Source organism: Callithrix jacchus, chromosome 10 (assembly GCF_049354715.1).
Source record: "Callithrix jacchus isolate 240 chromosome 10, calJac240_pri, whole genome shotgun sequence".
Taxonomy (NCBI): domain Eukaryota; kingdom Metazoa; phylum Chordata; class Mammalia; order Primates; family Cebidae; genus Callithrix; species Callithrix jacchus.
The window spans coordinates 17,168,049-17,190,981 of record NC_133511.1 but is presented as its reverse complement, the minus strand read 5'-3'; the positions used below and the strand labels follow the sequence as shown (position 1 = coordinate 17,190,981).

At 51.9% G+C, this 22,933-nt stretch overlaps 1 protein-coding gene across 4 annotated transcripts in view; it reads left to right on the top strand.

The window, feature by feature from the left end:
* The window catches only part of DSCAML1 (DS cell adhesion molecule like 1), a 374,088-nt gene that overhangs the window by 251,863 nt on the left and 99,292 nt on the right, over nucleotides 1-22,933 (top strand). For 2 of the 4 annotated variants that reach the window (XR_013523070.1, XM_002754464.4), the window contains exons 4-7: nucleotides 7,474-7,620; nucleotides 15,019-15,297; nucleotides 18,698-18,973; nucleotides 21,501-21,797. Coding sequence is in view for 3 of the 4 variants with exons in the window: in XM_002754464.4 (XP_002754510.3) it covers nucleotides 7,474-7,620; nucleotides 15,019-15,297; nucleotides 18,698-18,973; nucleotides 21,501-21,797 (999 nt within the window). In the remaining variant the exon portion in view is untranslated. The remainder of the gene's footprint in view (nucleotides 1-7,473; nucleotides 7,621-15,018; nucleotides 15,298-18,697; nucleotides 18,974-21,500; nucleotides 21,798-22,933) is intronic. The other 2 variants (XM_035264707.3, XM_078339584.1) reach the window with 2 other exon arrangements.

The window sequence follows — 22,933 nt, the reverse complement described above, 5'->3', positions numbered from 1 at the left end:
TCTGGGGCCTAGACACTAACAGGCCACAGACAGGTACCAGTCCACAGCCCCAGGGTTGGGAACCCCTACATTAAACAACTCCCCTGGACACTTTGGTTGCTTCCACGTTTTTAGCTATTGTGAGTGACGCTGCCAGGAACGTGGGTTTACAAATATCTTCCGCCCTGCTTTTAATTCTTTGGGATATATACCCACAAGTGGAATCCCTGGATCCTATAGTAATTCTATTTTTTATTTTGGGGGGAACTGTCATACTATTCAATCTTGACTTTTGAATGCTCATTTTTGTGAGCATCTGGTGAACCTTGCCACTGTTAATTAGATCTTTATTCTTTTTTTTTTTTTTTTTTGAGACGGAGTCTCACTGTTGCCCAGGCTGGAGTAGAGTGGTGCAATCTCGGCTCACTGCAACCTCTGCCTCCCCGGTTCAAACAATTCTCCTGCCTCAGCCTCCTGAGTAGCTAGGATTACAGGTGCCCACCACTAGGCCGGCTGATTTTTGCATTTTTAGTAGAAATGGGGTTTCACCACATTGGCCAGGCTGGTCTCGAACTCCTGACTGCTGGTGATCCATCCACCTCAGCCTCTCAAAATGCTGGGATTATAGGGGTGAGGCACCATGCCTGGCCTCGACTTTTATTCTTAAAGGTCTAATTGGATATAGTAGAAATAGTGATTAGCAGTGACAAGAGGTTTGCCAGGTACCGGAACATGCAGAAATGGGAGTGGGTTTAATCTGGGAAGGCTTCCTGAAGAAGGTAAATTTCCAGCTGGGATCAGACTTTTCTGAGTTGCAGTTTCCTTGTGAGTAAAATGGGCACAAAACTACCGTGGAGTTTTGGAAAGTTTCATTCACGCATTGATTCCGGAAACAGGTATTGAGTGCCTGTTTCATGACCAGATTGAAATGGGAATGCATTGGAGGATTTTGAGCAAAGGAGCCGCATGATCTGGCTTGGGTTGAAAGCACTGCTCTGGCTACATGCTGGGGGCAGAAGGAGGAGGGGCAGGGGTGGATGCAGGGTGGCCAGTCAGAAGGCTGCTGGCCCCTGCTTCATTCAGTCCTTTCCCTTCCTTTGCTCTGGAGGCTGCGGTGGGATCTGTCCAGTTCATATCCTCCCCTAAACCCTCAGCTTTGCCCTGCTCCCTGGTCTGTCACCCTCCCCCATCACACTCACCCTCACCCTTTCCTGAGAGCAGAGCAGCCAGGGCCCCACCTTTGCGGAGGGTGGCTTCTCTCTGTCCATCCCACTAGGGCTGCCAGAAGCCCAGATGTTTCTATCAATTATCTCTCCATGGCTCCTGCAGCTCTGGGGAGTCTCCAAAGCCCAGCTTTCTGACCTTTTAGAAAAAGACAGAAAAGATGCTGTCAGCTCACTTAGCACCTGTGTGCAAGGCCTCAGAATTGCCAAGGAGGGCTGCTTCATCTCCAAGCTCCCTGCTCTCCAACCCAGCTCCCAAGGAGGAAGGAGGGAGTCTACCTGAAGGAGGCCTGACCTCAGGAGGAGCTGAGGACACGGGCAGCCCCAACCTCAGCTACTCTAGCCCTTCATCTTCCTGAGATGACACTGAACCAGCCACCCACGTGCCAGGGACTTTATATGCAGTATTTAACTTAATTCTCCCAACAACCCTGTGACATCAGTTCTATTTCTTCTCTCCATTTTCCTGAAGAAACAGGACTTGCACTGGTATAGTGAGATCATGAAGACATTAAATTGTCAATGAATGTGAAGGATCTTTGCAAGTTGATGGCATCCAGGGTTTCTCTGCCCTGCACATTAGACACTCCCTACCAGCTCGTTAAAGATATCCATTCCCAGACCACCATCCCCTCGGAGATTCAGAGTTTCATTTGAAAAGCTCCTTAGGTGATTCTAATGTACAAACATGGTTGAAAATGCTCACCGAATCCAACTTCCCCTCTTTTTATGGATGGGAAACTGAGGGTCTGAGAGAAGACTGGACCTCCCTAAAGGCACCCTGGGTGAGGTGCCCAGAGCTGCCATGACAAATCACAGCAAACTGGGTGGCTTTAAACAACAGAGACTGACTGTCTCAATTCTGGAGACTGGAAGTCCAAGACGGACTGAGGTGCCGGCAGGGCCAGCGTCTCTCTACCGGCTCTGGGGAGGTCCTTCCTGACCTCTCCTAGCTTCTGGTGGCTGCTGGCAATCCTTGAGTCCCCCTGCCTCTGCTTCCACCTCTGCATGGCACTCTCCCTGGGTGCGTGTCTGTGTCTAGATCGCCCTCTTCTTAAAAGAACACTATTCATATTTGACTCAGGGCTCAATCTAACCTAGGAGGATCCCATCTTAACTTGATTACATTTGCAAAGACCTTATTTCCAGTAAGGTCACATTCACAGATCCTAAGGGGCATTAATTCGGTGGGGGGGGAACACCATTTAAACCATTATACATCCCAACATGAGTGGCAGAGCCTGGACTCCAACCTGGCCTCCTACATCCCCGCCCTGGGCTTGCCCCACCTCCCCTGGCTGCCCAGCCCCTCTTTGTACACCTCCTCTCACTCGTAGCTTCCACGAGACCTTCCACAGCCTTCCCCAGTGCCCCAGCACTGACAGCCACACTTTCCATGGTGGAAGAACATTGTCTTCTAACCGTGGAATCTCAGAAGGCAGAGACCAAGTCCAGTACTTCTCCATGGTGCCCAGATTAGGACCTGGAGACACTCCAGAGACACACGATAGACGCAGCCAGACTGAGCTAGGTGGATGAGTGCTCCTCCAGGAGGCAGTGAGGACCTCATTGACATAAGCGACCAGGCAGAGGCTGGCTGACCATATGTCCCTATGAGTGATGCTGTCATTTCAGGAGACTCAGTCCAGCATAGAGTTTGGAAGAGCATAGGAAGTAGACTAATGATCCAGGCTCTACCACCTTCTAGCTGTGACCTTGGATGGATTACATAACTTCTCTGTGCTTCAGTTGATAATAGTAATAGTTTCCATTTCAAAGGGTTGCGGGATTAAATGAGATAATGTACATAAAGCCATTGGCCTAATTTGTAATCGCTACCCAATAAATATTTAGCTTTAAAAAAAAATAGAGTCCTGATCCAGATCACAGAGGAAAGTGGATATCAAAATAGGTCAGGGTCTTTGTGGTGACAATAAAAAGAAGAAAAGCAGAAACCAACCACTCCCCTACACATGGGCACATGGACAGATGACACCACAGCCTTTGAAATAATGTCAATCAAGCAATGTCAAGGGCACCATCAGCATTTAAACATAGCTCTGTGTCTTGGTCTTAGAGCCTAAAAGAATGGCACCCTCCAGCGTAAATCCACAGGGACGCTGTCAGCATTTGGGGTGGAACAGTTCTTTGTTACTCAAGCTCCCTTGGCCCCTAACCACTAAATGCCCTTAGCAACCCCAAATTATGGTGTCAACCCAAAATGGTCCCACCTCCCCTAACATTTCCAAGTGGCTTCAGGAATTGTGCTGGACCCGGAGGTACTGGCTGCCATTTCCTCCTTCTCCAGTGGGACCCAGCCTGCCTCAAAGCAGGGAAGCCAAGGATGTGGGCCAGCTACTCTACTCCCTTCCCAGGGGTGGCTGGTCACATCTGGGCACAGAGCATGGGCTGCCGTCTCAGGACAGCCATGTTGTCCAGCCCCAGCCTGTCTGCATCCCCCAGCAGCGGGCTGCACCTCCCTCCGCTCTCCACACTGAACGAGGCTCACTCCACAGGCCTCTTGCTCCTTCCTTCCCCAGCAGGGCCCACCATCCAGTGCTCATCAAACATACAGAACTGATGTTGCACAAGGCCCCCCCGAGGGGACCAACATCACACCCCTGATTTCTCCTTCCCCTCTCGCGCTGTGCGTCCCCCTGGCTGCAGCCTGCCTTTGTTTCAAGAGGAGCAAAACACTGTGTCTGAAAACGTTACTGCAATTAAATATGCACAAGAAGGGGGGGAGGGAGGGGAAAATGAGGACAATGAAGGATGTGAAACATCAGATGCAGCAGCTGCTTGTTGCTATAGAAACCCTAGCTCCCACCACCATCAAGGCAGCATCAGCCCCCCACCCTCCACCCCCCACCCCTGCTTTAAAATCCTCATAGGGCCAAGTGCTCTGTTTGTCCTGAAGTGGTGGGAGATGCAAGATCACAGGGTCCTAGCTGTCCAGGGCTGGAGCACCTGTCATCTGCGAACGTTGATTTCTGTGTCTTTCCTGCTTTTCCTCACCCCACCACCGGCACCACCACCACCACCTCCCGATGCTGGTACTTCTGATTGGCAGCAACACCCTCCAGTAGTTCTCATTCCAGTCCCAGTTACATAATAAATTACAGGAGAGCTTCCGCATTTGACTTTGGGATGTCACAACATGGAGACAAAACGGCACATGCAGAGTCCATTGGGGAGTCGGCTTTCTCTGTGCTTCCTCGCTTCCTCTCTGGCAGCCAGTTACAGAGCTTGGTGCCCTCCGCCTTCCTTCTCATCCTCACCCACTACCCTGAGCAAGGGTCTGCACGTCTGTGGTCTGTGTGCTGGAGCGGGGCAGAGCAGATTGTCCACAAACTCCAGGTTCCAAAAGATGGGCAGGCCGCCAGACGGCCGAGCGCTCACCTGGCAGGATCCCCCAAGATGTAGCTCCACAAGGATCAGTGGGAAGTCCCAGGCTCCGGCCCATATAACCACAGTCCAAGGACAGAGAGAGAGAAAGTGGCGTGGCCGCGGCTGACGGAGACAGGGCCAGGGTCTTTAGTTGACTGCAAGGAGAGTAGTATGACTGGGCTGCCTTCCTCCTCCCACGCCACCCCAGTGACAAGGGGATGCAGCCTGGGGCTGGCCGTTGGGAGTCTTGTTCTGCTCTACCCTGATGGGCTAAGTCTGATCTTAGGAGCCCACAAAGTGGGGCACAGTGTCTGGCACATGGCGGGTCCAGTCCTACACTGAGATGTGTGGGAGGAAGAAGGGAGGAAAGAGGGGCAACTGGAATTGTAGATAAACCAAGTTCACTCAGAAGCGAGACCAGACGGATGAAGTTATTTGAAACTGGATTAAATAAATAATTATTAAAACAAAGAATCCCTGTCATCCCAGCACTTTGGAGAGCCAAGGCAGAAGGATCCCTTGCATCCAGGAGTTTGAGACCAACCTGGGCAACATAGTGAGACCTCATTTCTACTGAAACATTTTTTTTTCTTAGCCAGGCGTGCTGTGCCTGCCTGGGGTCCCAGCTACTAGGGAGGCTGAGGTGGGAGGATCACTTCAGCCCAGGATGTCAAGCTGCAGTGAGCTGTGATCACACCACTGCACTAAGGCTGGGTAACAGAGCAGTACCCTGTCTCAGAAAAATACAAAATGAAAATAAAATGCTAAGCCTGTTAAGCCTAAAGAAAATTCAAAGGGCATCACAGCTGCCTTCTAGCATGTGAGGGAGTATGTCAGGAACACGGGTTTCGGCTAGTTCTGCGGGGTGCCAGTGAGTCAAAGCAGGACCCAGGGAGGGAGTGCCAAGATCAGTGGTCACCAAGGAAGACTGCTCCAAGAGTCATCTTTGCAATGGGCTGCAAAGGGAGAGAGGGAGCTCCCCAGCCCCAGAGATATTCAGATGAAGGCTGGAGAATGTTTGTGAATGATATCGTCACACGCTCAGCTTTTCAGCCCTGCAGTTCTCAGCCTTCAGTGTCAGAGGTGTCCTTGGGAGAGGTCTCCTCCCCTGGGTGCCGAGAATCTTGGACTTGTGCTTGGGATGGTGGAGGGGGTGGGTGGGATACCACAGAATATTCCTCACAGAAGCAGAGCTCTCGCCTTGGCACAGGGATGTCAGCCCCCAGGTAGGAGGAAGCAGACCTCTAAATCATAGGATTTAGAAGGGCATGGGGCTGCCCAAAATGTTTCCATCTGCCAGCGTGACATGTGGTGCAATCAGGTCCTTCCTGTGGGTTCAGCATGACCCTCTCCCCTGCGGCTCTGAAGTCACCATCACTATCCTGATCCCAAGGCCCTTTATCAATGGAAATGGCAGCCTGGGCCCTCCGGGTCTGCCTGGGAAAACCCTAAAGCAGAGGCAGAGGACCCCAGAGTTCACTTATCCATCTCAGTCTGGCCTCAGTGGGAGGACACAGTCATGAGCTTAGGGAGTCCAGTGCGAACCCCTCCCCAACCCTCAAGTCCAGTTTTCTCCTTTAAATCAGCCTTTATCGGCTCAAGGTCAAGGTGAGCCTGAGGACCTTAGACAAGGAAATTCCCTTGCCCTCTAGGATGGGAGGGGGTCTTGTGTCACAGTCTGCAAAGTGGGCACACTGCTGCCTGTGCCTCCTGCTCCCCTGCCAGGTCCTGACCATCGGGGAGGAGATGGCTATGGCAGTGGCAGGAGGCAGAGAGCATAGTGCCTGTCCCCTCCTCTGCCTTGCACACAATGGGTGTTCAAGAACTGTTTGAATGATTATTCTGTATCTTGTGTCTCTGCCCCTCCTCGTCCCCATCCTAGTAGAGCTTTGCTTCAGTAATTGTTGAGTGATTAAATGATTTCAATTGAGAGAAGAGGACTGAGGCTTATGTTTAGTTCCATGCAGAGGAAGGGCTGGGAGTCAGAAGTTCCAGTCCACTCCCTGGCTGTGTGACCTGGGCCAGTCACTTGACTACAAGCCTCAGTTTCCTTCTTTGTAAAATGGAGTTAGCCCCTCAAACAATGGTAAAAGCCAAGGAATATGAATGAGCTTTGCAAACTCTTGCAAAGAGATAGGAAAGATGAGAATTAATATTCACTTAGTGACTGCATATTCTGCACCAGCCACTTTATTCTTCTTTTTGTTTTTTTCCTTTTTTTAGAGACAAGAGTCTCACTCTGTCACCCAAGCTGGAATACGGTGGCATGATCACGGCTCACTGAAGCCTTGACATTCTAGGCTCAAGCAATCCTCCTGCCTTGGCCTTCTGAGTATCTGGGACTACAGGCATGTGCTACTAAACCCAGTTAATTGTTTGAATTTTTTGTGGAGACAGAGTCTCACTATATTGCCCAGGCTAATCTTCAACTCCTGGGCTCAAGTGATCCTCCTGCCTCAGCCTCCCAAAGCATTGGCATTACAGATGTGAGCCACAGCACCTGGCCCCATTTTATAAATCTGTACGTCCACACCATTATTTGTACTGGCTTCCCTGGAAGCCCAGCGACTTTCCAGAGCTATTTAGTCAGCTGTTGTACGGATAAGATAAGATAACACCCCCTCAGAGTGTTTAAGTAACTTTCCCAAGGTCACACAGCCCATAAGTAGAAGAGCCAGATCAGAACACAGATCTCAGTCAGACTCTAAAGCCCAACTTCTTTCTGTTAAACTCTGGAGCATCTATTCAGAAAGGAACAATTACTATAATTTCTGTTTGTCGTCTTGTTTGTGTGTGAAAATCCTTATTTGTCAGAGATGCTACCCTGCCTCTGAGGCTGCACATGACAGGAGAGTAACGAACTATGTCCCAATTGTGTGTCCAGAAAACAGGTTTCTTATTACCTACCATGGCGGGCTGTACATATCTGACGTACAGAAGGAGGACGCCCTCTCTACCTATCGCTGTATCACCAAGCACAAGTACAGCGGGGAGACCCGGCAGAGCAATGGGGCACGCCTCTCCGTGACAGGTAGGGGAGAGGGCCTGGGGAGCATGGGGCAGGCTGGGGAGGGAGGACACCAGGCCATCCCTGGAACTTGGCATGTCCCACCACAGATGAAGGAGCCCCCTGTGTACTCAGGGAAATCAGAGGAAGAGATTAAAGAAAACAGGTACCAAAACCACCAAGGAAGACCTCTTTGATAGGTTTTCATTTTCAAATAATGAGGGCTATGAGACCCACCCTCTTTTTCCTTTTCTTGCCTTCCCTGACAGGAAGCTCATAGATAAAATCTGATACTCATAGTAACTATTAGTGTCGATGGGGGGGGAGGGAGGTTTGCATTTCCTTGCTTCTAAGCATTTTTGAGGATTTTTTTTTTTTTTTTTTTTGAGATGGAGTTCCTCTCTTGTTGCCCAAGCTGGAGTGCAGTGGCGTGATCTTAGCACAGTGCAACCTCTGCCTCCTGGGTTCAAGTGATTCTCCTGCCTCAGCATTCTGAGTAGCTGGGATTACAGGCATGTGCCACCATTCCTGGCTAACTTTTATATTTTTTAGTAGAGACAGGGTTTCACCATGTTGGCCAGGCTAATCTCAAACTCCTAACTTCAGGTGATCCACCCGCCTCGGCATCCCAAGGTGCTGGGATTACAGGCGTGAGCCACCAAGCCCAGCCTGAGGACTCTATCTTATTAATGAGTACACGTGTATCTTTTGTTGTAGGCCACCTTGCAACGTTTGAAAGCAAGCAGAACATAATTGATAAACAAAATATTTCTAAGTGGAATAAAGGATTCTTGTTCTGGGGTGATTATAGCTTCTCGGGAGGGATGGAAGCCAGTATTTATTGAATCCCCCTGTGTATCTGAGATGCCCTCATTTGCTTTCTGTCAGGTACTGTCATAGCCCTGTGAGGTGTGTGCTGTTCCCCCTATTTTTACAGGCAAAAAAAAAACAGGTCTTAGGGGAGCCCAGTGACTTGCCAGAGCTGTTTAACCAGTGGGAGGTACAGCCAGAATTCAAACCCTAGGCCCCTGGCCTCGGGGTCCTTCCAGCTACAGGACCCCGTAGAAGGGATCAGTTGAATGCCCACATCCATGCTGCAGGCACAGAGAGGTGCTCCTTGAGGAAGGCTTTCTAACAGTGCTTTCCAAAGTGTTGGACCATAATGCCGAGACAGATGTTCTTAGCAGAGCCTGCGCAATGCACACTGGCATTTTCTACCATGCTCATGGCAAGGTGCTATGAAATTTTCTGTTTTTTGTTTTCGTTTTTTTTTTTTAAGATGGAGTCTCGTTCTGTCGCCCAGGCTGAAGTGCAATGGTGCAATCTTGGCTCACTGTAACCTCTGCCTCCCGGGTTCAGATGATTCTTCTGTCTCAGCCTCCCAAGTAGCTGGGATTACAGGCATGCACCACCACGCCAGGCTAATTTTGTATTTTTAGTAGAGACAGGGATTTCACCATGTTGGTCAGGCTAGTCTCGAGCTCCTGACCTCATGATCCGCCCACCTCGGCCTCCCAAAGTGCTGGGATTACAGGCATGAGCCACCGTGCCCTGCCTGAACTTTTCTACTCTATTCTACATTATTCTGATTTCTATAAATGCTGGCCACAACTCTCCAATGGATTTCACAACCTCCTAATACTTTGTGGGTTGTGAGTTGAAAATCTGTGTCTTGAGATTGGAGTTTTTGGAATGGGGATGAACACTAAATCAGAACACCTGGCTTTTGGGATTAGACTCATGAAGTCACGCAGCTTCTCCAGGCCTCTGGAAAAGGAGCCAGACTAGGTGGCTGCTCTGACTCTGTCTGCCTCTGCCTCTGTGCTTAGAGCTCGGGCCTGAGTTTGGTGGTTGGTGATGAGCTCTGCCCTGACCCACAGATGACTCTCTCCAGGACCCCTCCCACTTGTCTATCACACGTGGGGCTAGGCCAGGAGATCAGGAGCTGGGAGGGCAACAACCAGGCTGCTGATTCACCCCTGTGTCTTCAACACCTGGCCCTGTGCCTAACACACAGTAGGTGCCAAGTAAATATTTATGGCATTAATCAATGCCAAGGGAAACTGTGCTGTCATATGGATAGGGGACAGGGCTGCTCCATGCTGCCCCATCTTTGTGGCTTGACTTTAAAATCCGAAGCCCAGTTTCCAAAGGGCTTCCCTCAAAACTACAGGGACTTGTTTGTATGGTGTTTTGCATCTCATTTGCATGTTTTTTCTGCGATGTAGGAAAGGCACAGAAATCCCCCTCCTGCAGGCCTGCTCCCTTCCCCTCCGCAAATATCTGGCCCCTTCATCCTCTAATCTCCTGGTTGGACCTCTAGCTTTTGGGGGCACTAGGCAGGAGTCCCTCAAAAAAAGACATTCTTTGAACTGGAGGCCATGCCAGCCCTTCTTCCCCTCCTCTTTCACCACCAGCTTTCAGGAGAAGGGGCGAGGGGGAGGAGACTCACAGATAAAGCCCAAATAGAAAAGCAGGCATGAAGATGGGACGGTCCCCAGACAGAGGAGAGAGGCCCCAGCACAGAGAGAGATTGGCATAGGGCGGGGGAAAGGCAGAATGGAGAGACATGCACAGAGACAAAGGAAGGGAGAGAGGGGGCCTATGGGGAGGGGGCCCGTGCAGTGACGCAGACCCTGATGTGATGGGATGTGACAAGGCGATCTGCAAGCTGCTTGTCTCGGCAAAAATGCAACTGATACTGGAGCAAGCAATGCAGGGGGGCCAGTGGCACTGGGGAGCCCAAAGCCCACCTCGGGCTCACCCACCCCTCCCCAATGCACTTCCAATCCACTCCTCAGAGCTGAGGGTGGGGATCAGTCCCCCGAGAAAGGCAGGGCATGAGTGTCAGCTGAGATCTTTCAGTCTCTAGAGGCCAGGGCCCCGAGAGCTCCTGGGGCGTGTTGCAGGTGAAAATGCTCAGTTCACGAGAACAGGAACCACATGTGTGGTCTCTTCAGCACTCGGTGCTAAAGCTGCTCGGGGTGGGGAGAGATAACGAGGTGTTATGAAGACGGCAGTTATGAATTAGGCCAAAGTTTCCATCTCTGCCTCAACACTCACTAGTTGTGCAGCCTGGCATAAAACAATGTTCCAAACCTCAGCTTCCTCATCTGGAAAATGGGAGTGACAAAACATAATCCCACTGGGTTGTGTCGAGAATGAAATAGAATATCGCCTATTGAGAAAAGCCAGGTGTGGTGATCCCAGCCTGCAATTCCAGCACTTTGGGAAGCCAAAGCAGGTGGATCACTTGAGGCTACGAGTTCAAGACCAGCCTTGCCAATACGGCAAAACCCTGTCTTCCCTAAAAATACAAACATTAGCCGGGTATGATGGTACACACCTGTAATCCCAGCTACTCAGGAGGCGGAGGCGGAGGCGAAGAATCACTTGAACCCAGGTGGCAGAGGTTGCAGGGGGCCAAAATCGCGCCACTGCACTCCAGCCTGGGTGACAGAGTGAGACTCTGTCTCAAATAAATAAATAAAGCACGCCTATAAAAAGCTTAGCTAGTGCCTGACAGGCGGAAGCACTGGTCAGGCGGTAGCTGCTACTGTTATCCTCAGTGATTGTTGTTCTGTTGTTGCTACATTTTTATTCCTACTACATTCCCAAGGCTCCCGGGTAGGGAAGGAGCGCAACTTTCATTTTTCTGTATTTTCCAAGTTGCTAAGGCATTTGCAAGAATAGTCTGCGCCTCCAAAAATACAACCTAATCATAATCATTTTATACCTCTAGGTGCTTTTTTAGAGCTTACCAAATGTTTTCAGGTGTATTAACTCACTTCGTCCCCACAACAACTCAGTGGGATGAGCACTGTCATCTACAGTTCTAAAAGAGGAAACCAGTGGCCAGAGAGGCTGAGGGACTGGGATCAGATCCCCCAACTCACAAAGGACAGAGCCGGGTGCTGAAGCCATGCTCCTGGTGGTGCCCTAACCACCTAAACACCACAGCAGTGCTGTTCAGCTGGCTCTAAGGGGTCCCAGCAGCCTCCCCAGGGCAGCGCAGACCCCCAGCCAGCCCAGCCCAGCTCCAGTGCACCCCCAGCAGTTTCTCAGGCCGGGCCATCTGTCTCCCCCAGCCCTGCTTCAGTGCCAGCAGCGCCCGGTCCCCCCGGGGCTGTCGCCATGTACACGCCGCAGTAGTGTACTTCTGCTCTGGAGTAATGAAAGAGGTTTCTTTCCCTCAGAATTTAATTTCACGCCTGAGCCTCGGTGATTAATTCCCTCCCCCCCCGCCCCTTCCTCCACCGCCCTGATGGCCCCTCCGCTTGTAAATTCTGCAGTGCGCCACGGAATTTGTGTATTTTGCATCAATTAAGTGTCACATTGAGTAATTCTTCCCTGGCACCGGGTTTGTTTATCCCAGCCATTCCCACCGGGTTGGGGTGGGAGAAGAGGCCGCAGAATCTGGCAGGCGGGGCGCATGGGCTCCAGATAGTAATCGTCCCGCGCATCTGCAACTGGATTGAGTGTCTAAAGCACTTCCGCAGACCTATACCGATGGTTGCCTGCAACGGCCTTGTGAAGTCTGAAGGCCAAGTTTTCACCTCTACCGTGCAGGTGGGGAAACTCGGGCTCTAAGAGGTCACAAAACTTGCCCAAGGTCACAGGGTCACAGGGTCACAGGGATTCCCAGTAACCCAAGCAGACCTTGCCCCTGGAGACCCTGATTCCCAGCCCAGGCTCCTTCTCTATCCCACAGGCAGCCCCTGACAAGCTCTGGTAGGTGGAAAGAGAGCAGAGATTCTTCCCCCTAGAGAGGAGAATTCTCACCCCAACCCCTCACTGGGGCAATTGCTGAGGGCAGAGGAAAGCTTCCATTAGTGAAGGGACCACCATCTACTCCTAAGCAAAATGTAGGATTTTAGATTATTCCATCACAGATGCCATTTACCAAACAAGCGTGGGGGGGTCCTGGCTTCTGATCTGGCTGGTCCCTGTACATCTCTGGTCTCAGCATCCTCATCTCTTCATGCCTCAGGCTCCCTAAACCAGCTCTATAAAATTCCACAAGTCTTTGTAGTTCTGCAATGTGGATTTCCATCCAGAAAAATCAGATCACTGGCCTGCCCAGGCCTGCATGCCCCATTCATCCTCCCTAGACATTTATGGTTCACCAGCCTGGGGAGATACAGCGGTGGTTTAACCCTGCCTTGAGGAGTTCCGGGTCTTCTGGCTGCTGACTGCCCTTGGAAGGGGCAGTGCTGATGGGGGCTGCCTCTGGAGAGGCAGGTGGGGTGGCAGAGGGCAGGAGGAGACTCCCTTCATGACAAGCTCTTCTATACTTTCTGAAGTTTTACCAAGTGCATATGTTATCTATTTTATCTGTTAAAACACTTTTAGCTGGGTGCGGTGGCTCAAGCCTATAATCCCAGGACTTTGAGAGGTTGAGGCGGGCAGATCACAAGGTCAAGAGATCGAGACCATCCTGGTCAACATGGTGAAACCCCGTCTCTACTAAAAATACAAAAATTAGCTGGGTATGGTGGCATGTGCCTGTAATCCCAGCTACTCAGGGAGGCTGAGGCAGGAGAATTGCTTGAACCCAGGAGGTGGAGGTTGCAGTGAGCCGAGATCACACCATTGCACTCCAGCCTGGGTAACAAGAGCGAAACTCCATCTAAAAAAAAAAAAGTAAAGCTTTTATTATTATTACTATTATTATTACCACTATTTTTGAGACAAGATCTTGCTCTGTTGCCCAGGATGGAGTACAGTAGCACAATCACGGCGTCACAGCTCACAGCAGCCCCACATCTCTGGCTCAGCTGATCCTCCCGCCTCAGCCTCCTGAGTAGCTGGGACCCGAGGCTTGTGCCGCCACACCTGGCTGCCTTGTTTGTTTGTTTGTTTGTTTGTTTGCTTGCTTTTTGGTAGGGGTGGGATCTCACTATGTTGCTCAGGCTGGTCTCCAACTCCTGGGCTCAAGTGATCCTCCCACCTCAGCCTCCCAAAGTGCTGGGATTACAGGCATGAGCAACCATGCCTGCCCTATTAATAAAATGTTTCTTTTAAAATAAAGGGGAGTTTAAGAAAAATATGTGGGAGTCATTGAGGGTGGCCTGGGGGAGGCATCCAGAAGAAGTGATATTTAAGCTGGATTGTGAGAGATGAGTAGGGGCTGCCAAGCAGGACAGGCTGGCTGGGCATCCAGGCGATCCAGGTGACCCAGCACACCACTGGAGGGTTCCATGGAGACGGGGGGCAGTGTAGGTAGGCCAGGCCCATACTCATTGGGCCAGATCATAGACGGCCTCGGCATTCAGGATAAGCAGTGGAGGTGTGCTATGTAGGTGAGGGGGATCCTGGTGAGGTTTAAAGCAGGAGGAGGTCCCTCATTGGCAGAAAACCTAGGGAGGCCCTGGAGGGTGGGAACTAGCCCAAGAGGGCAGATGGGACACCACTCAGAAATGGCCTGGGCATTGCACACAGAATCCTGCCTGCAGGGCCATGGTTTTCTGTGGCTTCAGGCCGCAGATCTCACAGTTGCTGGTCTCTCTTGGTTTCAAAATGCAAAATAGAGTAATGTCGAGGGTGACCAGTGGGGCTTCTGGATCCTTCTAGGCTCTGGTGGAAATGCACTGGTCATTTCTGAGTCTGTCCAGAGTTCAGGCAGAAAACAGAGCAGGAACAGAAAGATCATCCTCCCATTTCCCAGTAGGCCCAGAGAGATACTTACCATAAATTGCAAACTTGAGACATCATGACATGAACTACTTTAGAGCCTGGGCCAGAATCCAGGGACACAGCTGGGCATGCATGGCTCATGCCTGTAATCCTAGCACTTTGGGAGGTCAAGATAGGTGGATCACCTAAGGTCAGGAGTTCAAGACCAGCCTGGCAAACATGGTGAAACCCTGTCTCTACTAAAAGTACAAAAATTAGCTGGGTGTGGTGGTGTATGCCTATAGGCCCAGCTACTCAGGAGGCTGAGGCAGGAGAATTGCTTGAACCTGGGAGGTGGAGGTTGCAGTGAGATTACACCACAGCCCTCCAGCCTGGGTGACAGAGTGATCGAGACTCTATCCTGAAAAAAGAAAAAAGAATCCAGGGACTCTACACGGGGAAGGAGTTCTCAGGCACACCCTCTCCCTCCCTGCACCACTTGCTCTCTTCCCCCTTCTTCCATCTGTCTCTCTGTCTGTCACTCTAGCCCTGAACTCCATCATATTCTCTCCTCCTCCAAGCCCCTGCTAGGAATCTCAGTCGAGGTTGCCTGGGGCTCAGTCTGGTCTGAGCACAGAAGACAAAATGTACCCTCCCTGAAATGTTCCTCTGGAGCTGCCCTGGAAACTGCTCACTATGGGTGCCAATGGGCAGCAGGCTCCTGTCTAGGTGTTTGCCTTCCCTACCCCAGCCCCGATGCATCCCACCCGGGGCTGGCCAGGGCTGCGGACTCTCTCTGCCTTCCAGACCCTGCTGAGTCGATCCCTACCATCCTAGACGGCTTCCACTCCCAGGAAGTGTGGGCCAGCCACACTGTGGAGCTGCCCTGCACCGCCTCGGGCTACCCTATCCCCGCCATCCGCTGGCTTAAGGATGGCCGGCCCCTCCCAGCTGACAGCCGCTGGACCAAGCGCATCACGGGGCTGACCATCAGCGACTTGCGGACCGAGGACAGCGGCACCTACATTTGTGAGGTCACCAACACCTTTGGCTCGGCAGAGGCCACAGGCACCCTCACAGTCATTGGTGAGTCAGGGAAGCCCCTTCTGCAGCCCCAGTAACCTATGAGAGCACCACAGGGGTCGGGGAAGGAGTGTGGTCGACAGCTGCACCTGTCTCTGACAGGCCCTGGGAATAACCCAGGCTGGCTGGGGATGGCAGTCTGGTGTCCTAGAAAAGCCCTTGGCTTGAAATCAAGAGGCCTGCCTTTTGGTTCTGGCATTAGCAGATAGTAACTGGACTTGGGCAAATCACATAATCATGACCATCAGCTCAGTGCCCTTCTATGTAAAATGGAAACATGGTCCCAGCCTTCCTACCTCCCAGAGGTCATGAGGCTCCAGTGGGATGAAGAGGGTGATATTGATGTGCTAGCCATGAGGGCAGGGCTTCTGGGCTTGTAGGAAGGTAGACTGGCTTTAAACAAGCAAGGCCTCTCTGCCAGGACCTTCCAGCTGGATGTCAACCCTGGTCCCTTCCTATTCCTCCTCCTGCTCCTTCTAGGGGTCCAAGGAGCTAGTATGGAAAGCAGATGGCCTTAGCAGACCCCTGCTGCTGAGGAGCCCCCCAGGCAGGCAGAGAGGGTAGAAGCAGATGGGCGAATGTCCCAGAAAGCACTCTGGATGAGAATTTGTGAGACCCAGCTCACCCCTTCCCCCTCCCACCCCACCTCTGCCCGCTCTGTGTGACCCAGCCTCAGGGTCTCCATCTGTGAAATGAAGGGGTTCCTTCTAGCTCCGGCAACAAGCGTCTGACTCTCTGAGTTCCCTCCTCTCTAGGCTGTAGTCGGGCTGGGATCTGGAGATCCTGGAGGAAATGCCATGCCTCATGGGAAAGGAATGAAGCTGTCATTCCTGACAGCATCTTGAGGGTCATTCAACATGGGCAGTGGAAAGAGACTATCCGGAGGTGATCCCACCCCCCATCCTGAGAAAGGTGCACTCCTTTGACCAAGGGAGTTGACCAAAGAAGCTCTCCTTCCACCTTCCACCCACTGTGAGCATAAGACGGTGGGCTGCAGACTGTCAGGCTGGCCAGAGAACCACAGCACAGCCCAATCCTGGGCCTCGTGTCTGACTCCCCCAGCCCAGATAAGGGCTGAGTCTCCTTCCCAACAGTCAAGAGAGTTTTGAGAGTTGGAGTGTGTTTATCTGCAGTGCCGAGAAGAGCGCCCTCACAACACAAACTCACTGTCAAGGTAGAAGAACAGAAAGAGCCCCAAGAAATGCTCTGGGACAGCAGTGCACAGTACAAATGCATAGGTGACAATGCTGCAAGCCCCACTTCAGGAGCCTGGGGGTTCCTCTCGAACAAACACTGGACAGCAGACAGAGGATCAGGATTGGGCAAATCACATAATCATGACCATCAGCTCAGTGCCCTTCTATGTAAAATGGATAGTTCTTAGGGCACCCCGTTCTTGCCTTAAGTACTATCTGAAAAAGTTTATTCCAATATTATCTTCACCTCCTTCCCACCCTCCTGTTCTAGACACACACACACACACACACACACACACACACACACGCTCTGTCTCTCTCTCTCTCTCTCTCTCTCTCTCTCTCTCTCTCTCTCTCTCTCTCAGAATAGGTCAGAAGGGCAACACACCCTCAAATCCTTGGAAAATTAGCAAACTTTTCTGTAGGTAAATGCAGTGTTCACAGCTCCTGTACCAGTACATGCAGGCAAGCAGAGACACAAACAGACACAGGCACACATATTGAAAATACATCCGCTCACCTCCCCATGAACACATGCACGTGTATATGGTGCCCACACACAGCACAGCTACACAATCCCTTCACAGCAACGTGCCCATATCCAAGCACACTCTCACACATGTACAGCGAGTCACCACCTCCAGAGGTGTACATGCCCACACTGACCCTGAATGCATCTTCTATAATCCCCAGTCCCCTGCCCCTCCCCACAGCAGGGTTGCTTGGACCACCAAGATTCAAGGGGAATCAACATGACTTTTCTGCATCTTTCAGCCTCTCTATAGCCTCTCTCTGCCAGGTTCATGGAGAGAAATGCAATGCTTTCCATATCCCTCTACTCCTCCATGAAGCCCCCCACCCAACCTGTGCCAAGCCCACGCAGAGGCAGTGACGAGACAGTGGCTGGCAGAGCACCAGGAGCTCCACCTGGTGCCTGGGTTGAGCAGGAGGCCACTTGCCTGAGTGTGCACTGACAGCTCCTGGACATCAGGCGGAGGCTCTGGGAAACGAGCAGGGGGGACCACACATGCAATCATGTCTGATTTGGCTGCACCTGGCCCACATGGGCTTGCAATCTTCCCCTCTCCTGAAGGCTTCCTCACTTGGGATACCAAGCTACACAGGGAGCCTGAGCCCCCATACAGAACACCTAACCCATAGAGATCAAGGAGAGGTCACTTTGGAGCTTATAAATGGCTTGCTAAGCAAGTTAGACCATCAATAATGACTCAGGTCTTGGTAGGCCAATGAAACTGAGAGATCCCATCCTGCTCTCAAGCAGCCCACAGGCCAGAGGGAAAAAGAGACAGATACAGAAGAGGTGATGAAGAGACAGAGTGCTCATTGTGGTGTGAGTTATACACAGGGAGGCTCAAGAAGGGATCCTTAGCCCAACCTGGAAAGGAGAGTGGTGTCCAGAAAGGCTTCCTGGAAGAGGTGACATCATGTGAAGGATGAGTAAGAATTAGGCAAAGAATGCTCTAGGTGAGGCCCTGGGCTCAGAAGCAGCGCAGGGTATGAAGAAATCACAGGCAGCTTGCTGGTGTTCTAAAGACTGTATGGCTTTGGTGACAACGGAACTCCTTCAGACCCCTAGAGTCAGGTCCCTGGGGCCTTGAGGGCCTCAGACGCCATGCTGAATTGTTTGGAGTCATGGAAGTTCTGAGCAGATGGAGATCAGCTGGGGGAAGGCAGAGAGGTGTGCTGCAGGGACCCAGGTTGGGAGCTCTGGGCCTGTAGTGGGGCGGTGCAGGGCGATGCCGAGCAGGGTGTCCACAGATCCATCTAGAGGAAACCAGAACAGCAGCATGTAGCAATGGGTATGGGAGACAGCCTGCTGGGCCAAGGGTGCCTCCCGAGTCTCTGGGGTGGGTGGTGAGGAGGATAATAAGCCAGTCAAGTCTCCATCTCCTCAAGAGCCAGAGGGAGCATCACACTCTCACTGGGCACAGGGACACACTTCAGGGGAGCACAGGCCATTAGAACAACAAGTACTGAGAGATCCCTCAGCCTGAGCCTGCCATTTAACAAAGAGTAGACTAGGGCCTAGCGTGAGGAATTCCGCAGTCCCCGTCCACACAAGGGGTCTGGAGGCAGGACCCGGGCCTTTTGTGACTCCTGACTGCCCCCAGCTGCACTCCACCCACAGTAAGCCCTTTTCCTCTTCTTCCCTCCCACCCATTTCCCCTCATGTCTCTCCCGCTCAGATCCCCTTCATGTGACCCTGACACCAAAGAAGCTGAAGACCGGCATCGGCAGCACGGTCATCCTCTCCTGTGCCCTCACGGGCTCCCCGGAGTTCACCATCCGCTGGTATCGAAACACGGAGCTGGTGCTGCCCGACGAGGCCATCTCCATCCGCGGGCTCAGCAACGAGACGCTGCTCATCACCTCGGCCCAGAAGAGCCATTCCGGGGCCTACCAGTGCTTTGCCACCCGCAAGGCCCAGACCGCCCAGGACTTCGCCATCATTGCACTCGAGGGTGAGCTGGGGCACCAGGACAAAGTGGGGGCAGGTTCAGGGCTGCCAAACTCATGCCCTCCCTCCTGCTGAGGTGGGAACAGTGCCAGGAGGCATTAAGCCAGCACTCACTACACACGACGCCAGTGCACCGTCTCATCCCAAGTGCCCTGGGTGGAGTCCTTTCTTTTATATTTAAATTTTCTTTTCTTTTTTGAGACACGGTCCCACTCTCAGGTCTCTCAGGCTGGAGTACAGTGATGTGATCACAGCTCACTGCAGCCTTAACGTCCGTGACTCAAGCAATCCTCCCATCTCAGCCTCCCGAGTAGCTGGGACTACAGGCGGGGAGCATCCTGCACCATGCTAATATTCAAGGTTATTCTGTTCACCTGGCTAATTTTTTTTTTTTTTTAGAGACAGTCTCACTATGTTGCTTGAACTGGGGGTGAAGCAATCCTCCTGCCTGGGCTGAGGCCTTTTATTTTTTTTTAATGATGTTACCCATTTTGCCATTGAGGAAACTGTGGCTTTGGTCACTTTCCCAAGGCCACACAGCTCTGCTCAAAGGACAGAGCAGAGATTTGAGCTCAGGTCTCTTAACCATCATACCGTATTTTCTCTGCCCTCGGGCATTTCTAGAACTTCAGTATTAGAGGAGTCTTCAGAGGCTGGAAGAGTGCCAGTAACCTCTAGACTAGCAGTTCCTCCTGCTGCCTGAGACTTCTTCAAGACAGGCTCTGTCTCACCAGCATCCTGGGTTTTACATGTTTGTTTCTCTCTCCTCTTTTAAAGCTGCCACCACCCAGGGTTCCTTACCCAGCACCTCTGAGTATGGTTGTTCAGGTTGTTCACTGCACACATTGCCCAGCCAAGAGGGTAGGTGAGGACTGAAATCCAGCCTGCACCTCATTTGCCAAGCCATGAGCCCTGGCACTGGGCTGCATCCACACAGAGGTGGCACTGCTTCCTCATTTGTACAGAGGTGCAGTGGGGGCTGGCAGAAACCCCGTCCTTACCAACAAGTTGAATGCTCCCCCAGCTCCTCCTTCATTGCTGCCAAAACAAACACAATGCAATTCTGTTCCTTCCAAGGATCTGTTGTGACAAAGATGCCAGCCAAACCCAAGCAGATCGTCCCCAGGTCTCCCCGTCACAGCCTGTGGGTCCGCGCTCCTTGGAGGTGTGAGGCACCCAGGAATCTAAGCCCTCATTCCTCACCCCAACCAGACAAACATTTGTCTTCCTTTTTGCTCCTTGTTTTTGTTTCTTAGAGACAGGGTCTCATTGCTCTGTTGCCCAGGCTGGAGTGCAGTGATGCAATCATACCTCACTGCAGCCTCAAACTCCTGGGCTCAAGCAGTCCTCCTGCCTCAGCCTCCTAAGTAGCCGGGACTACAAGCACATGCCACCACACCTGGCTATTTTTTTATATTTTTTATAGAGACATGGTCTCTCTGCATTGCCCAGACTGGTCTCAAACTCTTGGGCTCAAGCGATCCTCCCATCGCAGCCTCCCAGAGTGCTGAGATCACAGGCGTCAGCAACTGTGCCCGGCCTACTTTTAAAGTACTTAATGCTTATTTTAATCCTTTAAACAATCCTGTGTGGAAGTATGGCCAGGGTTAATAATTACATTCCCGTGTTCCACGTGAGGAAGCCAGGGCACAGAGGTTAATTGTCTTGTCCAAGGTTATTCTGTTAGCCAAGACTTAAGCCCCAGCCAAGACTCCTCACTGCCACTGCCTCTGTGCACTTTCAGCCTCAGACTTAAGACCCTGTGCTAAGGGGGCTGTGGCACCACCACCCCTTCCTGAGGTCCCATGCAGAGGGAACTGGCATTAGACTCCACAGGCCCAGGTGGTTCCATATGTAGTTCTAGACAGTTAACTTCTGAGCTTGTGTCTTTATTTTTTATTTTTATTTATTTATTTTTTTGAGAAGGAGTCACTCTGTCACCCAGGCTGGAGTGCAGTGGCATGATCTCAGCTCACTGCAGCCTCCGCCTCCAGGGTTCAAGTGATTCTCCCGCCTCAGCCTCCCAAGTAGCTGGGACTACAGGCACGTGCCACCACATTGTGTCTTTATTAATAGAGGAAGAGTTGAAAGGAACTAACATTTATTAAGAACTTACAAAGCGCTGTGCGAAGCCTCTGAAATGCATTAATTCATTTCATCCTCTGAATATCGATGAGGTGGGTATAATCACGATCGCTGTTATCCCCATCTTCCATCCATAAGAGATACGTGAGGAAACAGAGATTACACAATTTACCCATAAGAGATACAAAACAGAGATTACTCAACTTACCCAAAGACCCATAGCTAATAAGTGATTGAGGGAGGATGCAAACCCTACAGCCTGAATCCATGTCCAGCAGTAACTGGCACCTCTTGGGGCTGTGGATAGCAGAGGAACTGATGTACATGAAAGTTCTTTTTCTTATTGCGATTGCTTTTTGCCTCCGCCCCTGCTGAGGTGGGGTGGCCGCGGGGGACGGTCTCTTCATGGCTCTCTGACCCTGAAGGGGGCTCCTCGCTCCCTGCAGATGGCACGCCCCGCATCGTCTCGTCCTTCAGCGAGAAGGTCGTCAACCCTGGGGAGCAGTTCTCACTGATGTGTGCGGCCAAGGGTGCCCCGCCCCCTACAGTCACCTGGGCCCTGGACGACGAGCCCATCGTGCGGGATGGCAGCCACCGAACCAACCAGTACACCATGTCAGATGGCACCACCATCAGCCACATGAACATCACAGGCCCCCAGATCCGTGATGGGGGCGTGTACCGGTGCACAGCGCGGAACTCGGTGGGCAGTGCTGAATATCAGGCGCGAATAAACGTAAGAGGTGCCTGTCTACATTTAAATATCAGAATAGGTTTTTGAGTTCCTTTGCCATCTCTGTGGTTACCATTATTCTTGTGCTGATTAGTACTTATTATTAATCGTCATTTTGATTTTAGTAGAGGTCTCTCTCCCCTCTCTTGTCCCCTTTCCCCGCCCTCCTCAAGTGCCATCATCCATTTTTGTGCGTGTGTGTGTCTGGTACAGTTCACCCTCCTTCACCTCCCCATCCCCGCTCCTCCTTCCTTCTCTCCAGAAATCCCACCTGTCCAACCCTCCTCCTACCCTCTAGCCCATTCCCCCCCATCAAATCTCTCTGGGGCCCAAGTATGCTAAGCACCTGCTGGTATCTGCCAGCCCCACCAGGGCCTTGTAAGACCAACACAGGGCAGGGGCTGGGGACCAGGCTTGGCCTTTAACATGGGTGCCCACCCAAGCTGTGCTCCCTGTGTCTTCCCACTGAGCTAGCCCCCAAAATGCTCTAGGAGGTGTAAGCATCCAGGAGCCAGGGCATCATCTTCTCCTTCAAGGCTCACACCATCAAGAGTGAGAGGATGAGGCAGGGTGGGGGTGTCCAGGCAGCCTCCAAGAGTGGAGAAAAGAGGCCTCAAGGGCATCATCCCCACATCTCAGCTCTCCAAGTCACTGTGGTGAGAACACAGTCTCCTCTGAAGCTCTCTATAGCCCCGTGGGGTCTGACTGGTCTTCATTTGACCCCTGACCCAAGGACAGAGGAGCTGGGGGACAGCAAGAAGGGAAGGAACACTGATCCAGGGGCACTCCTGGCTACCATGGGAGCAGGAAAGGGAGCAAAGGTGGAATTTTTGCTAAATTTGCCTGTGCCAGGCTTTGGACCCCCCGCGGAAGTGTGAGTTTCCCATTTGGCCACCCTCCTGCTCTCTCCTCTGAATTGCAAGGGGGACAGAGATGCAGGGCTCTGGAAGATTTCCCAGTTGGGCCCCTCATGTTCTGGATGGGGACCTGAGGCCCAGAGAGTACCTTGTACCCCATGGAGTACCATCTTGCTTGGTAGCCTCTGAACCCCCCTTTCCAAACCCCAGATTGCCATCTGCCCAGCAGGCCCAGCCCAGGACACTCTCTCCCCCCAGCCAGCATTATCAGAGCCCCTTTCACAGCTCC